We start from the raw sequence: 17445 nt of genomic DNA, 5'->3' as shown, positions 1-17445 counted from the left end.
AGCAGGCAAGATGAAAAACTAACAAAGCCTTCGCCGGGAATCGAACCACGGACTTCTGGAATACCGGCCCAGCGTCCAGAACCACTACCTCACGAAGGCACGCTAGGAAAGGCACGCAAGAAATACCTTATATACTCCCCCTTTTAAAGGGCGACTGGGTTTTTTAGGGAACCCAATCGCCAAATCCTGGGTGGAGAGAATCATCATTCAATACCCTTTTAGTTCGTGCGCCACTGTAGACACAATAGGTATTTTTTGGAGGCAGGAAAGATGAAAAATGAGCAATCGCCTTCGCCGGGAATCGAACCACGGATGCCTGGAATACCGGCCCAGCGTGCAAAACCACTACACCATGAAGGCACGTTAGGAAGGCGGGAGAAATACCTTATAATATATATATATATGGAGCGGCAGCTCTTGGTAACTTTTAGGCGAGCTTTCTACAATTTTTATTTTTTACTTATTTTGCAGCATATTGCGCAAGATGTTTTCTTGACCAAAATTGTTTTTACTGCTTTACTTGATAAATTATATATATATATATATATATCTTACTATAGTTATTCGCTCTAATCAGAAGTTTATTCAAATTAAAGCAAGCAGAATATAGTTAAAAACTAACTAATGTTAAATGAAACTCATGTCTTTTTAAGCGAAGAATTGTCTTGATGTTTGTAATTGCTAGCACATATCTGCATTGGGAAGTGCTTAATATTCGTCGGAAAATGCGTCACAAATGCTTCCTCGTATTGCGATTAGCTAACGATGTAACCAGTGTCTTGTTTGAGAGGATCTGATTTTAATATTTGTATGTAAGTTGAAGTCGCTTAACTGTTACCAGTTACTGTCTGTATATATTGACTTTTAGTTTTGTGAACTCTCGCTTTAGTTGTAAGCCGCCAAGAGCTGTCGAATGAAATAGCTAATTCAGAAGTCAAACAACAAAAATCAGCGTTATATTTTCAAATTTTAACAGGACTATTTTCCATGGTTTTACCGAACCACCATCCTCAGCTGAAAAAGCGCAAATGAACGAGATAGGATATAATGATTAGATAAGACAAGAAAACCAGAACTAAAACATAATTTCTTTAAAAGCCGAAGGCAAAGATGGATTGGAATTAGGATCGTTAACTAGAACAGAAAGATTTTTTTTTTAATGTGAAATGCTTCTAGAAAATCCAGTTCTCCAATGGAAGATGTTTTTTGAATAATTTTGGCAGCAGAAAAGTTGAAAGTGTGATTTTCGGACCAACAATGTTGGGCAACAGAAGACTTCCGTGTTTCCTTTTTTCTAACACATGCCTCATGTTCCTTGATGCGAAATTTTAAGGTTCTCTTAGTTTGGCCAATGTAAATTAAACGACACTGGCTGGACTTCCTTATCTTATGTAACCATTATATCCTATGTCGTTCATTGGCGCTTTTGCAACTGAGTATGATGATTCAGTAAAACCATCGGAACTAGTCCTGTGAAAATTTGAAAATATAACGCTAATTTTTGTTGTTTGACTTCTGAATTAGCATTTGTTCGGCGTGTTATTGTGCCTCATATAGCTAAGTTCAATCTATGTGTACGTACACTGATTGCAGGCAGAGCCATGACTCGTCCAAATTTAGAATATAATGATTAAGAAGTACTATTGATCGATCGTACTTATTAGAATATAATTACAATACATCATTCTTTGAATCATAGTGATCTATTTCTGTATTAGACTGACTGCCTTTTCATGGCTAAGCGAATCATCGTATTTCTGTATTAGACTGACTGTCTTTTCATGGCTATGCGAATCATCGTATTTCTGTATTAGACTGACTGCCTTTTCATAGCTAAGCGAATCATCGTATTTCTGTATTAGACTGACTGCCTTTTCATGGCTAAGCGAATCATCGTATTTCTGTATTAGACTGACTGCCTTTTCATGGCTAAGCGAATCATCGTACAGGACTCCTGATAAACCTTTATTGCTACACTTAACCGCAACGCGTTAACTATGATATTTATTAAATAATATACCACGAAATTAGAGCAGATGACTCTTTTCCCTTGATTTTATTATATCGTTCCTTTTTCTAAAATATGGAAACAAGCTCAAAAATGATAATACACAGTAAACACTATATAACATATGCTACCGTGAAAGACCGAAATTGGAGAATGTCGACTTTCACCGGAGAATGTTAACATTCACCAAATACGTTGGTGAAAGATCAAATATTGCACTACATTCTTGTATATTCGGACTCTCACCGGTGTATATTGACAATCACAGATATGATCTGGTTAAGTCGAAAAGAGAGGTCATAAAGTGCCATAATAGTTTAAGTTGTTGCAATAAATAAGATTTGAATCACATAATTTAGTAAGTTTTTTATGACTGTTATTTTATTTTCTCATTTAGAACGTACTGTATAATTAAGTAAGTTTTTCACTTCTATTATTTTCCTTTCTCATTTTGAATGTATTGTGTGTTTTAGGTTCTCATGTTCTTAAGTTCTTATTTCAAGTCTCAAGTGCGTTCATTCGCGACTGAATAACGGAGAAGAAAATATAATATTGTTATATGTTCAACAATGTCGACATTGACCGGTGTAAGTCAGAAATAAGAGTATTTGGAAAATATTTCGGATATACACCAAGAGACTACGTGAATGTTGACATTCACCGGTGAAAGTCGACATTCTCCAGATTTCGGTCTTTCACCGTAACATATATATTTTACATCTGAAACATTTTATCCAAAATAATTTAGACTTTCCTTTTATTCGAGCGTCCAAGCATCCTAAGATATCATTAGCTGAAATTACCTGGGATACACAGGCAGTTGACCATAGAAGGGGAAAAAAGTAAAATAAAAGTACTAATGGAACACAACACCCACTGGGTTCATTTTATCTTCAGAAAATTAATGTATTAATAAGTCTTCAAAAAATCTTCAGATTAAACCTGCTTCAGATAAAACTTACATTTGGATGCTTTACTTACCCAATATATGCTAGGAAATCCACTCTTTTGCAAAAGCATGCGGGCAAGATAAAGCAGACGGCCGTGACGGGAATGGTAAAACACCTGTCTAGGTACCACGAATTACAAAACGTCTCTCCAAATGCTGAGAAAAATACTGTTAGTGGAAAAATAACGAAAATTAGAAGCATAAAATCTGAACAGATTCTTATAATTAAGTACATATAACAAGATTTTTTTGTTTTGTTCAAAATATTTAATTTTTTCTTCAATGAAATATTCGTCATCTTGGTTTTAATTCGAACAGAAGCATTTGTATTAATTTAAGCAGTTTTTGCCGTTAGAGTTTTCGACTTTTATACCATGTACCTAATGATTATCCAGATTCAAAACTATACTACAGAATTTTAAGGGGTGGTAGAATACACCTAAATAAGCACTTTTATCCATACAATGCATGGCCATAATTCAAGCGGTGAAGTGACAGGTCTTAGCATACGTAAAAATGACAGAGGATGAACGGAAAAGTTGAACAAAATACACAAGCTACTCAAAAGAATAACCACCAACATAAATGTAGGCTTCATAATTTCGGTTTACTACATTGGTGAAACTACCAGGCATAGCTCGACTATTAGCAACATCAATGGAAGTCCTGGCAACAAGTTTGTCATTGGAATCGATGGTTCTATCGTAAATGAGGCATTTCAAATAGTCCCATAGGAAAAAGGGCCTGGAAATGTTGCATCCAAGGCGACAGAGGAGGAACGGAAAAGTTGAACAAAATACAGAAGCTACTCGAAAGAATAACCACCAACATAAATGTAGGCTTCATACCTTCGGTTTACTACATTGGTGAAACTACCAGGCATAGCTCGACTATTAGCAACATCAATGGAAGTCCTGGCAACAAGTTTGTCATTGGAATCGATGGTTCTATCGTAAGTGAGGCATTTCAAATAGTCCCATAGGAAAAAAGGCCTGGAAATGCTGCATCCAAGGCGACAGAGGAGGAACGGAAAAGTTGAACAAAATACAGAAGCTACTCGAAAGAATAACCACCAACATAAATGTACCTTCGGTTTACATTGGTGAAATTACCAGGCATAGCTCGACTATTAGCAACATCAATGGAAGTCCTGGCAACAAGCTTCTCATTGGAATCGATGGTTCTATCGTAAATGAGGCATTTCAAATAGTACCATAAGAAAAGAGCCTGAAAATTTTGCATCCAAGCCTTCCATATATCCTCGCTAAAACGAGATAGTCTCTTGTAGTGATGGAACCACATACTTGGTTTAATGTTCACGGAATCGCAAGACATCTTGCCCAAATTACAGAACAATCAGCAATTCTATAAATATTGTTTTAAACTACTAGGTAAGTTCTCCTGTCTAATTGGCCTTCCAAAAGATATAGCCCAGTCAAATGGTGATGGATAGATACGAATTCAGACATGTGGCGTGCGGATTTTTAGTTTCCCACATATGAGACGTGTAATAATAAAAAATTCTAACTTACGGGCATTCGTCAGAGAGTTAGACAAAATGTAGCAAGCTCTGGCTGCCCTGCGATCTACTAATGGAATGAGTACGCAGATTCGATGTGAGGCCGATACGCGTCAAGGCTTATAACCTCTATGGATGGTGGGGATGTCTCCTCATACGAGCCATCCATCTAATCCCGTCCGTTAGGGAAACTTACGGCATGGAAAACTTTTCGAGTCCCTACGAAACATTCTTTATTTCTACTCAAAATTTCTCTGTAACGTATGTTCTCCTGCTGCCTGGATGCTTTGTATCGTACAAGAAGCTAACAAAGAAATTTATGTCACACAAATACTCACAATCGCTTAAAGGTTTTAAGATCTGGCACATGTCATATACAATACGAAAGAATTCCGCGCAATCTTTGGGCTTCATTCGAATTCTTTCCACAGCTCCTTCGTAAAATACATGCCCGCCTTCTCCCGAATGGAATAACTCTTTGCCGTGGAAAATACTGGAAGAATAGACGATGAGTATGAAACCAGAGCTTATATGCCTTCAGCTGAAAGCGCCCTGTATTTCTTCACCGCTCGAATTATACCCATGCGTTGTATAATTAAAATTTCTTGTTTAGGAATGTTCTGTCACTTCTTAACGTTTTGCTCAAAAGTTTTGAATCATACGGCATACAGCATGCATAAAAAATGAAGTGTCAAAATTTTATATTTCATTTTATACAGACATCTACCTACAGACACGTAACTCTCCCAGTTTCTCAAGCATTAAGCTATTACTAAGTGTACACCCTGGGTTACAAGACACAAGGCCGTACAGATGTGATACGTCAAGTTGGAATACCTTGATGTATCACATCTGTTGTAATGGCGTGCAGTGCACGCGTTGACCGATCTCGAATTTTCTTTTTTGATGTAGGCAATGTAGTACATAAATGCTCCTTTTACGAAATACAGAAATCCTAGACGAATCTGGTGACGAGGAGTCTGGTGAATCAAAAAATTCGACGCATCTGGTGGTCATAGGAGAAAAGACTGTTACCTTCGTTTGCAGCATATCCGATCGAGTGCTGTCGAACAACACGATTTAGAAGTGTTATCACATTTCTGTGAAAACGCGAAAGGGTTTCTAATCAAGACACAATAACACGCCGAATAAATACTAATTCAGAAGTCAAACAACAAAAATCAGTGTTATATTTACAAAAAATAAACTCTGATTTTGTAAATATAACGCTGATTTTTGTTGTTTGACTTCTGAATTGGTTTCTAATCAGTTTGTGGAACATAATCGGTATAACTAGCGTTCAGTTAGAATAACAGCCAGTTTTACAGCAAATAAAGAGGGTTTTAACGAATGGTAAATCAGAAAACTGACCTGTCGACTGATGCTAAAGATTTTATAAAAGAAACCATTTTAAAATTCAGTGTAGTACAGCTGAGAATTTAAACCTTAACTCTCTGTCTGCAATCCTTTTTGTAGTATGTCTAGTCATATTTGTTTATTTACTTCCCATGCTGTATAATATGTTAAAGTTATGCATATCACATATAGATATATAGGAGAGAAATATTCTTCAGAAGATATTTCGATTATTTTAATTAGGCTCTTTTTTAATAGGAAAGAATGGATACAACTGGTCTTCTAGATTTCAGCTTGCAATTAATGGCTAGTTAATACAGGTTCCATAATTTTAGTCCAATATTCCTTACTCATCAGGATACTCTAGAGTCAAGAAGGAATTCATATGACCGGCTAAATATTTTATTGAAATACATCTGTCAGCGACTGACCCAAATGAATAGGAAGGCCCAATACAGATTTTATGAATACCCAATACCAGAAGAGAATTCTCTCTGACTTGAAAAGCGTTTTCCACCTATTGAAGGTCCGCGATCTCATGGGAATCTACTTCGTACACCAAAGCGTCTATTAGTGTGAAACAACTGGAACATAAGTGCACACTGCTGTTCTACAGTCAAGCTCCCATGTTTCCAGATCCGTTTTATTCGCTGACTTCCATGAAGAATCTTCTCCTACGATACAAAATGAAAGAGAAGTGGGAAAACGTGTTTTATGTGAGTAAACTTTACTGTTATGTCTCGAAATATATATCTTGAATCGTTTTTTAACAAGCTTAGACATTAAGATAAAATAACACGCCGAACAGGTATTAATTTAGAATTCAAACAACAAAAATCAGCGTTATATTTGCAAATTTTCACAGGACTTGTTTCGATGGTTTTACCGAACCATCATCCTCAGCTGCCAAAGCGCAAATGAACGAGATAAGATAAAGTGATTAGATAAGATAAGAATGACTGGACAAGAGTTAAGCTACTGGCGCCATCTGTTGATGAAAAGAGAACTAAAACATAATTTCCTTAATGGCTGATTTTTTCAATCTTTGCCTTCAGCCTTTAAGGAAATTATATTTAGTTAGTGTGGTACTCCTGACTGATTCTTTACAACATCAATCCGGGAAACAAAAGTCTTGCATGATCTGTAGTATTATATACACCTTCTCTCTTATACCAACTATTATATTATGTTCAAACTCAAGTAACTCACAACTTGCAGTCATGTTGATAGAAGAGCTATTCCGAACAGAACGTTGGATTTACGAATGAAACCCAGTGCACAACTTGCTAGTCCTGTTTAAACCGTTCTTGCCACGCCCCTCTGCCAGTCCATTAGTGGCCAAGCGCTAAAATCGCTCAACAGTGGTAGTTCTGACCTGAGTTCGATTCCAGGTGAAGGGATTGGCTGCATGAGCATCTTCGTGGTTTTCTTAACGTGTAACGTGTATACGCACCAGTTTTGCTTAGAAAGTCCTCCATGACAGGTACAGGTAAAAGTGTTCGGAACACCAGAACTTCATTAAAGATTGCACAGGTATAGCTCCCAATCACTAACCGAATAGAGCAAGGAGGGAAGGACAGAAGAAGAATAAAGCTGATGATGTTCTTTAGAGAGAGATTTAGAAGTTTATCATTAAGAGAAAAGAACAGAAAGGGAGAATGATTATTAGAAGAAAACTAGAAAAGGGCCATTAGAAGGGTTACTGTGTGATGCCATCGGGCTAATCAATTATTAGCGCCCATCGGTTGAGACCAGATCTCGAAACTTTGTACCATTGGGAAAGAAGGGAAATCTAATAAAACAAGTTTTACATTAAGCTAGTATAGAATATATCATATGACAAATTTAGAATAATTCTTAATATAGAGGGGGAAAATATAGAGAGAATAATACATCAAGTGTACAATAACACATAATGCGCCATTATAACATAATTTTGAATTTTCCAAATTTGGAATAGGCCCACCAGTGGCCGAGCGGTAAAAACGCTGAACACTGGTAGTTCGGTCCGAGATTCGAATAGCGCGAACGGGCTGGATGCATGGGCGTTCTCGTGGTTTTCCCCATGTGTAACGTGTATACGAGCCAGTTTTCCTTAGAAAGTCCTTCACGAAGGCATCCCTTCCTTTAGGCAGATAGCCCTCGTGCGCTTTGCCATAACTGAATAATCCAATCCAATCCACATTTGGAATAAAATGCTAAAACATAGAATATATCATGACAAGTACAGAATAATACTTAAAATATAGAAAATAAAATACACCATAATACATAAAGTATAAAATAGTCCATAGTATATCATATAATAAAAATTTGGAATTTTAAATAAAGTGCTAGGATAATACATGATGTCTCATATAATAAAATTAATAAAATAGAAGTATAAAATATAGAAGAGAATAATATTGTATTTTAGAGTTTATGATCACAAATAGTTTTCAGTATTTAATAGGCAGATTTCATGAGTCATTAAAGTGTTCATGATTATAGAGTTCATAAAAAGTTCGTGGTTTTAAAGCATGCATCCCTCGCCTTAGGCAGATAGCCCTAGTGTGCGCTGCCATATTCAATCAAACAAAATGAAAACCAAGCCATGCCTACCAATGGCCGAGAGGTAAAATCGCTGAATACTGACATTTCGACAGAACTTCAAATTGTGGTGAATAGATTGAAGGCCTATTTACGGTTTTCTCCATATATAACGTGAATACGAACCCGTTTCTCTCAAAAATTGCTGCATGAAGGCATGGCTTCCCTTAGATAGATAGCATTCGTGTACTTTGCCTCATTTAAATAACCTAACCTACTACTGTCATTTTTCACTTTCCAATGGATTATAATTAATTATTCCTTATCGTAATAATTCGCTTAATTTCCGCTTGTTTTATATTTAATTCATTTTAGTCTTAGTAAAAAATAACTAAAACTAAACTCAGTGGCGTTAGGCTGTGTTCAGACGGCGGCGTAAAGGGCATAGAGGGGTAGTCATAAGGGCATAAAATACAGGAATTCCGTTCACACTTGCGAGAACGGGGTGTAAGCCATGGCCATTGAGATAAGCTAAATTTGCGCATGCTTGGATGTGTCTACAACTTTCCCGCGCTGTTCTCCTGCTCGACTGATTTCCCGTGTTCTTCTATAGAACGCCCCTTCGTTTTAGCTTCGCTCTGCTTGCTTTGTGAAAGCGAAATCTTCTATAGAACGCCGCTTCGTTTTAGCTTCGCTCTGATGGGTCGACGCTTATCCCAAACTCGGCGTAAAGTTGAAAACTTTGGACCCTATTCCACGAGCCCTAAACCAGATTTTGTGACGTTGCACAGACCGGTTGCCTTGGCAACTGAGCTCGGCTTTAACCACTTATGCCCTTTATGCCAATTTCCAGAATATCTAAAAAGGTTTCATGGAAAAGATATTCATTGCCGATGTGGTCAGGATGCATCTGGAGCATCTAATGGACATTACATTTGGGACTATGCCTTAACGAAGGTAATTAGAGGAGAATATTTTCGAAATATATCTATAAATAATGAAAAATATTTATATAGCAATAATAAAGCTAAATTAGGACTTACAAAAATTATTACCAATTTGAATAATTATGTATATTTCGATCCTCTTGTTTAATTGCTTAAATTTTTGAGTTGAATTGCATAAATTATAATGTAATTTGTATACATACAATGTATAATTTACTGAAAACTGTAAATGCTTATTGTTCGTTAAGCTAGGCAATATTTGTATTTTATAATTGTTGTTTAGGTTAGCAGTTGTCTTGAGTTCAATTTAGTCATTTTATGTTAAGAAATAGGTGGTTTCTATTCTGAATGAAGGTCGAGATGACCCGTTGGCGACGCCGACACATCTCCAGCGGAGGATGAGTTTTTGGATAAGTAGTCCTTATTCTGTTGTAGTGTTTATCCAGTTATCTTTCAGTTTGTTTCTTTTAAATTGCCGGTTGTGCCAATTTTGGCGGTACGGCTTATTTTCTTAGATTAGATTAGATTAGATTAGATGTCCTTTATGCCCCCGTCTGAACGAAGCTTAACAGCCCTAATGGGCCAAGGCCTGCAGTGCCCGAAATCTGCTTTCTTTACCGTGGCCCCGGGTAAAGAAAGCATATACCGTAAGCATATGCCCTGAACTGTGGTCATATACCGTAAGCATATGCCCTGAACTGTGGTCTGAACTTACTGCTACCGTAAGCATATGCCCTGAACAAGTGGTCAGATTGGTCGCAGGACCACCAGTGTTTAGTGCAGGACCACCAGTGTTTAGTCCCCAAGCGAACTTGGTACTCATTTTATCGACCCAAGTGATGGAAATCAAGGAATGAAAGGCTGAGTCGACCTTGTCCAGCCCGGGAATCGAGCCCCAGACCTGTGATGCTGCTGCGCGATGCGCTAGCCACTGCTCCACCGGGCCTCAAAAAATAATTAAGAAAACATAATACGTGCATCATATAGAAGAAATAAAACATTTTAAAAAGGCAAGCAATACAGCTTGTTGTTATGCATATCAATACTTACGACTGTCTAACTGATCTCCGATGATGATGAGTGAGGCTACACAAACGCAGTAGAGAGTGAGAGTGATGGATACGGCCGCCATCTGCTGGCCCTTCTTCCCACACATGGACAACAGGACATCATGGTATGTTTTATCACCGTTGACGTCAGAACAATAGGCGAGGATCAACATCGTTGAAATCATCAGAGTCACCATTATCTACAAATATTAACAATCACCTATACTGTATCCAATATTTAACTCACAAAGTATGACATAAGGAAAAAATTTGTAGGTTTCTGTGGGATGTACAGAAATTAAAATCGCAAATTTCAACTAATTGAAAAGTATGTTAATGCGTTGCTTAATTTTTCACTTTTAATGCCATTTTTAGTTCCATAACAAACTTCAGCTACCAGATAGGTGAAAGATCGCAGGGTAGAAAATTTCGAGATTGGAACAACAGTTTTAAAAGACAGTTTTAAATACATTGAACAACAGTTTTAAATACATTGACGGTTTATCATCGGATCGAACGCGTACTTTAATTTTATATTTACAAAGTCTTGCCGGACGAAATGAGTATCCACAATCTTAGGAGAATTTCATAAGGTGATACTTTAATACATTAGCCAAATATTCGATTATTTAATTTCAAATTTTAATAAAGACAAAAAGCAGTTTACTAAATTTAGTTCACTTTACTTAAAAGCTTTTCATTCTTTCGAGTTTTATGATTTTGTAATCGTTATATTTGGAGATTATGCCGCCCAGACGGTATAGTGGCTAGGAAAGCCGACTGCAATCCCAAACAGCATGGTTCGAATCCAGAGAAAGCATGGTTCGAATCCAGAGAAAGCATGGTTGTATCCTTTCATAGGAGGCAAAGTTGGTCCACCGATTTGGTGCCTTGGCCGCCGTTTCTGGCCTTAGTAGTGGCCAACGTCTGTGATGATGACTTGTGCCCGCCATTAAAACAATTAAAAATAAAAATATTTGGAAATTAATCTATATTTTATACTGTCTCTGACATATTCACGTTGTGATATTTAGTAATACAATGCATTGAATTTTGCTGTATGACATACGTTGTTTCTTGCCAAAACAAACTCGTGTTATCTTTAAATTCAGATTATAATTTTTATAGTTGGGACGAAACCTACATTTTCTTGAAGTTGATGTACGTGTGAGTAACACGTGCATACGAAAATATCCCTAACATTAACTAGGAAAGCCGAAATCTTAGTTAAGATAGACATGTTACAATTAATAATCAAATTTAATAAGGAAGAGTAACAGTTGCCGGGTACATTATAACGGCTTAAGAAATTCAGAGCACAGTACAGATGCGAGTACACAAGATCACATATTTCGGCGAAGCAGAGACGCACACATTTGTTGAAGTAGTTCCACTTGACTGCCGGGAAAATTCTTCTCTCCTCGTCAGCCTGTAGGTTTGCCAAACGGGTTTACTGTTTCGCCAATTGGCGCTTTTCTGTACAGTTTTTAAGTCCGTATCGCCTGTTTGGCGCTGCCGCTGCATACTCCCTCCGCAGTGTCAACGAAATGTGACATACCGATGCGGGGGTCGGCTTAATCGTCCAGAACGGGTGATACAATTGTCCGAAGTTTTTTTCACACTCTTGGAAGCAACTTGAGAAGAGTCCATGGTTACAAAAGCGGGTTTCAGTCTATCTATGGAGATTGTTTGCGTACTCCCTTTTATTTCGAGATCAAACGTTTTATCTCGACTTTCTAGCACCTTAAATGGTCCATCATAAGGAGTTTGAAGTGGTTTTCTAACTCTGTCGTGTCGAAAAAACACATATGTGGACTTGTGAAGGCGTGGATGAATGAAACATGTTCGCTGGCCGTGGCTAGAAGTCGTGGTCGGGCGGACACTGGCAAAGTGAGATTTTAAATCCTCCACAAACTGTTTGGGGGACGCATCCGGAGGTGTCGGATTGAAAAATTCTCCTGGGAGACGGATAGTCTTTCCATACACCAGTTCAGAAGTGGTTGCTCCTATGTCCTCTTTGAGAGCGGCGCGGAAACCCATCAGCAGCGTTGGAAGGGCAGCCACCCAGTCACTGGTATCGTGCGCTTTTAAGGCAGCTTTCAAAGGACGGTGGAATTCCTCGATCAGTCCATTCGCCTGTGGGTGGTACGGAGACGTCCTGATCCTCTTGATTCCCAATAATTGGGAAAGGGTTCGAAATAAGCCGCTTTCAAACTGTCGCCCTTGGTCGGTAGTAATAACAGTCGGACAACCAAATCGAGTAATCCAGTGGTCATAGAAAGCCTGTGCTACTGTGCGTGCTGTTATGTCTGGTATGGGTACTGCTTCGGGCCATCTAGTAAATCTATCTATCATAGTTAGACAGTAATAATTATTTTGAGAAGGAGGTAGGGGACCAACAAGGTCAAGGTGGACGTGATCAAACCTCTGTGATTGGTCTGGAAACTTCATTAACGGGGTTCTAGTATGCCTGCTTACTTTTGCTTTCTGGCACGGAATGCACTGCCGTGCCCATTTCGCGCAATCTTTGCGGATGGAAGACCAAACAAACCGTGAACATACTAACTTTGTTGATGCGCGAATGCCGGGGTGAGACAAATTGTGCAAGGTGGCAAAAACTTTCTCCCGGAATGCTGGAGGAATGTAAGGACGGGCGTTACCTGTTGACACATCACAATATATCGGTAAGCTACAATTCGGTAAGGTAAGTTTTTTGAGATGTAGAACTTTTGACTCTTTAAGCAATGTTTGTAATTCTGGGTCGATTTCTTGCATTTTAGCGATTTCCTCATAGTCGATAGGGTTAGGCATGCTTATTGCTTCTATACGCGAAAGTACGTCGGCAGCGATATTCTCCGAACCTTTTATATGGCGAATTTCAGTGGTGAATTGTGAGATAAAGTCTAACTGCCTAGCCTGACGAGGTGAACACTTATCCAAACGCTGTCGGAATGCATACGTGAGCGGTTTGTGATCGGTGATTAAAGAAAGGTTCCGTGCTTCCAACATATGCTTAAAATGCCTAATAGCAGCATAAGCTGCCAATAGCTCTCGATCATACGCACTATAGTTCCTTTCCGCCTGCGAAAGCTTTCGTGAGAAAAATGCGAGAGGCTGTAAATTTCTATCAACTATTTGTGCTAGCGTTCCACCGATCGCCAATTGGCCAATTGGCGCTTTGGAAGTCTGACGCATCAACCTGTAAAACCAACTGGGCATCTTTCTTCGGGTGTGCCAAAAGAACAGCATTAGCGATTAGCTGTTTGCACTTTTGAAATTCACTCCGCGCTTCCTCAGACAAATTCAGGATTGTCTTATCATTTTTCTTAGCCCCTTTTAAATACGAAGTTAAATGTATTTGATTCTGGGCTACGTTGGGTAAAAATCGACGGTAAAAATTTAAAAATCCTAAAAATCTCTGCAAATCTTTTACCGTTTTAGGAAGTGGGTAGTTAAGTATCGGTTCCACTTTGTTCGTCAGAGGCTTGGTACCATCTTTATTGATTATATGGCCTAAAAAAGATATTTCCGGAACGCCGAAAACACATTTCGAAGCGTTAATTGTCAATCCATATGAAGTTAATCTTTCAAAAATAGTACGTAGGTGAGATTTATGCTCATCTTCCGTATCACTAAATATCAAAATATCATCTAAGTAGACGTAGGCGAATTTTAGATCTCCAAGAATTTCGTTCATAAACCTTTGAAAGGTTTGAGCTGCTCCGCACAGTCCGAAATTTAAAAACGGAAATTCGAAAAGACCAAATGGGGTGCAAACTGCAGTTTTCGGTATATGATCTGGATGGACTGGTATATGATGATATGCCCGAACGATATCAATTTTTGAAAAAATTGTCTTTCCGCTAAGCGTATTATTAAAGTCTTGTAAATGCGGGATAGGGTATCTGTCGGGTTCGGTGCACGCGTTTAGTTTTCGGTAGTCTCCTACTGGCCGTATGTCGCCCGAACTTTTAGAAACTACATGAAGAGGTGATGACCATGCTGATTTTGATGGTCTACAAATACCTTGATCTATCATAAATTGAAATTCTTTTTTTACTGCTTCGTATAACTTAGGGCTTAACCTACGCGGTTTACTGTGCACAGGAGGACCGTTTGTTTCGATGTAATGAACCGTACTATGCTTTACTCTACCCGAATCGGATTTTAACTTCAGTACTTCCGGAAAATCTTTCAAGATTCTGTGATATGGTGAATCACCAGATATTAACTTTACCGAAAAATAATTTTTAGAATCGGAAAGAGAACCAATACGAGTTAATTTCGTAGTATTATCGATAAGCCTACCTCGTTTTAAATCGATTAAAAGATCAAAATGCCTTAAAAAGTCGGCTGCTATTATAGGCACTGGTACATCGGCGATTAAAAACTTCCAAGAAAAGTTTCGTCTAAGTCCTAAATTCACAGTTAACAATTTTGTTCCATACGTAGAAATTCTGGAATTATTCGCGGCAAATAATTGAAGCGAATCAGGATGCATTTTCTTAAACTTAGAAGTCGGTGTCACACATGAAACATCCGAGCCCGAATCAATCAAAAAGTTTAAATTTAATCTGTTATCGTAAACATGTAAACGACATGAATGCGCGACTGCCGATGAATTTCGATCGACAGCCGCTACTACTAGTTTTCCTGGGCCGTAGTGTTCTGAGAAAAGGAACAAGGTGCTCGACATTTTCGTGCATTATTACCGAATCGCGAATGAAAATAACAATAATTGTTCACACGCTCTCGGGAATGCCCACGCGAAAAACTACGTGCTGTGTTATGTTGATCCCGGGGGAAATTATTCCTCGTTTTTCCGCGGGAGAGTCGCTCGACTTGTTTACTTAGGGCAGAGATTTCACTCCTTAAGGCCTTAAGCTCCTCGAGGGGGGCACCAGAATCGTTAGGGTTTCTGGGGGAACTCGCCGAAGCTGCCTGGACCGCGAACACGCTGTTGTTCGTTGGCGTGCGCACTTCAGCTATCTTATCAACCATTTTTGCTAAATTGTCTAAGGATTCCGAACTTATTGATAAAATGGCATGCACCTCGGAAGGTAACCTTTGCAGCCATAATGATTTTAAAAATTCGTCAGTTATACAGTTTCCACCTAATTCTCTCATTTTTCTCAATTAGTGAGATGGTTTGTCGTCCCCTAAATGCAATTCAGAAATAAGTCTGCGTATTTGCTCGCTTTCCGAATCTGAGAATTCTACTATTAACCTAGCTTTAAGGGCATCATATTTAGCCGTCGCTGGGGGATTAAATAAAATATCTGATACTGCGGAAAGAGTTTCAGGGTCTATCGAAGAAACCACGTGGTTGTATTTTGTACTATCGCTACTAATCTTCGCTAAAGCAAAGTTACTTTCAACTTGAATAAACCAAAGTTTAACATTTTTTTTCCATAAAGGGGGAATTTTAACTGCCACGTGTGAGATTTGTGGCTCCTGAACCGCCATATTCGATTCCTCGTTGGTTTGGCCTTCCGATCCTGGCATGGTTGCCAATTATAAATATATCGTAAATCGTAAACTTAATGTTTTGCACTATACCTTATCAAAACAGTATCAATTTAGAATAAAATAATGAAGACATTCAATATCTCAATAAAAGTGTGAGCACGAATATTACCCAAAGATCAATTTTAAACAATCAATAATTAAATTAAAACTATAATTTTAGAGCAAAACATATCACAAAAACATAATTAAGACCAATCACAGATAATTAAAAAAATTTGACCACATACCTGTAAATCCTCCTTAAGTGTGATAAACCACGTGTAATCCGTACGATAAAATGAGGAGGAAATAAATAGGGTTGAGCCTTTATCAGTCATAAGGAAGAGCATTGGCATCAAAATAAGGCATATTTTTAGTTTTTAAACAAAGATTGAGACAGATAGTCATTAGGGATCGAAACAGAAGGAGCGAGGGACAGGGTCACCAATGATGTACGTGTGAGTAACACGTGCATACGAAAATATCCCTAACATTAACTAGGAAAGCCGAAATCTTAGTTAAGATAGACATGTTACAATTAATAATCAAATTTAATAAGGAAGAGTAACAGTTGCCGGGTACATTATAACGGCTTAAGAAATTCAGAGCACAGTACAGATGCGAGTACACAAGATCACATATTTCGGCGAAGCAGAGACGCACACATTTGTTGAAGTAGTTCCACTTGACTGCCGGGAAAATTCTTCTCTCCCCGTCAGCCTGTAGGTTTGCCAAACGGGTTTACTGTTTCGCCAATTGGCGCTTTTCTGTACAGTTTTTAAGTCCGTATCGCCTGTTTGGCGCTGCCGCTGCAAAGTCAGATCCGAATAGACATCCTAAAATGTTCTCGTATTATTCAAATTTCATTATTCCTTCACGTAAGGATGTAAAGAAGCACAAAAAAACTTAATAATCAAAGTTTTTAATTAAAGCAAATTTTAAATCTGCGTTCAAACGTAATTGTGAAACGTAAATTTAAAGATTCACTGTTTAAAAGCATAATTGTATCTTTTAAGAAGATACAAATGAAACTCAATGAAGAAACGTGATTTAAACAGTTGAATCGTTAGACCATTTAAACATAGCGCATGGAGCATAAGAAATTTTTCCAGGTTTTGTTAAATGACGTACCTAAACACTATAGCATTCATGGACGCCTCAAAGTGTGACTGGTTATGCAGGTACTACCGAAATCTCAAAAATCTTGTTCCTCTTAAAAAAATGCTTCCATGGATGTCAATAAAGAAATCTTTATAAATTTTGAATTAAAATATTTAACGTTTCTTTAAATTAGTTTTCGAAAAACCCAAACCATAAAAAAGACGCGAAGATTCGACTTTTAAAATCTCGAATTGTTTTCAAGATTCGTTGTGATTTGAATAGCCCATCCATTATGATTCCTTTTTCTGCGAATTAACACGAGTTTATCAAGCATAATCTCATGTCATTAAACATACACTGGTTATCATAAATTAAGGAAAAGCCACAAAAATAGCGATAACTCCCTCAAAAATAAGCCAAACCGTGTAAAATTTGAATATGTTGCCAAGTAAGAGTAGCTGAGTAAAACTGCGATATGC

The 17445-nt window shown here is 37.9% G+C and overlaps 1 protein-coding gene across 1 annotated transcript in view; it reads right to left on the bottom strand.

Annotated features, from left to right (window-relative positions):
* Window positions 1–17445, bottom strand: part of LOC118204982 (sodium-coupled neutral amino acid transporter 7-like) — a 149023-nt gene that overhangs the window by 52005 nt on the left and 79573 nt on the right. Inside the window, exons 3-4 of the mRNA XM_085824429.1 lie at window positions 10359–10557; window positions 2990–3125 (exon numbers count right to left, since the gene is read on the bottom strand). Coding sequence (XP_085680555.1) covers window positions 2990–3125; window positions 10359–10557 — 335 coding nt within the window. The remainder of the gene's footprint in view (window positions 1–2989; window positions 3126–10358; window positions 10558–17445) is intronic.

This window comes from Stegodyphus dumicola, chromosome 9 (assembly GCF_044657685.1).
Source record: "Stegodyphus dumicola isolate Sdum_Otavi_A_Nest chromosome 9, ASM4465768v1".
Classification (NCBI taxonomy): domain Eukaryota; kingdom Metazoa; phylum Arthropoda; class Arachnida; order Araneae; family Eresidae; genus Stegodyphus; species Stegodyphus dumicola.
Note: the sequence above shows the minus strand (reverse complement) of the source record. Positions and strands in the feature narration are given on the sequence as shown.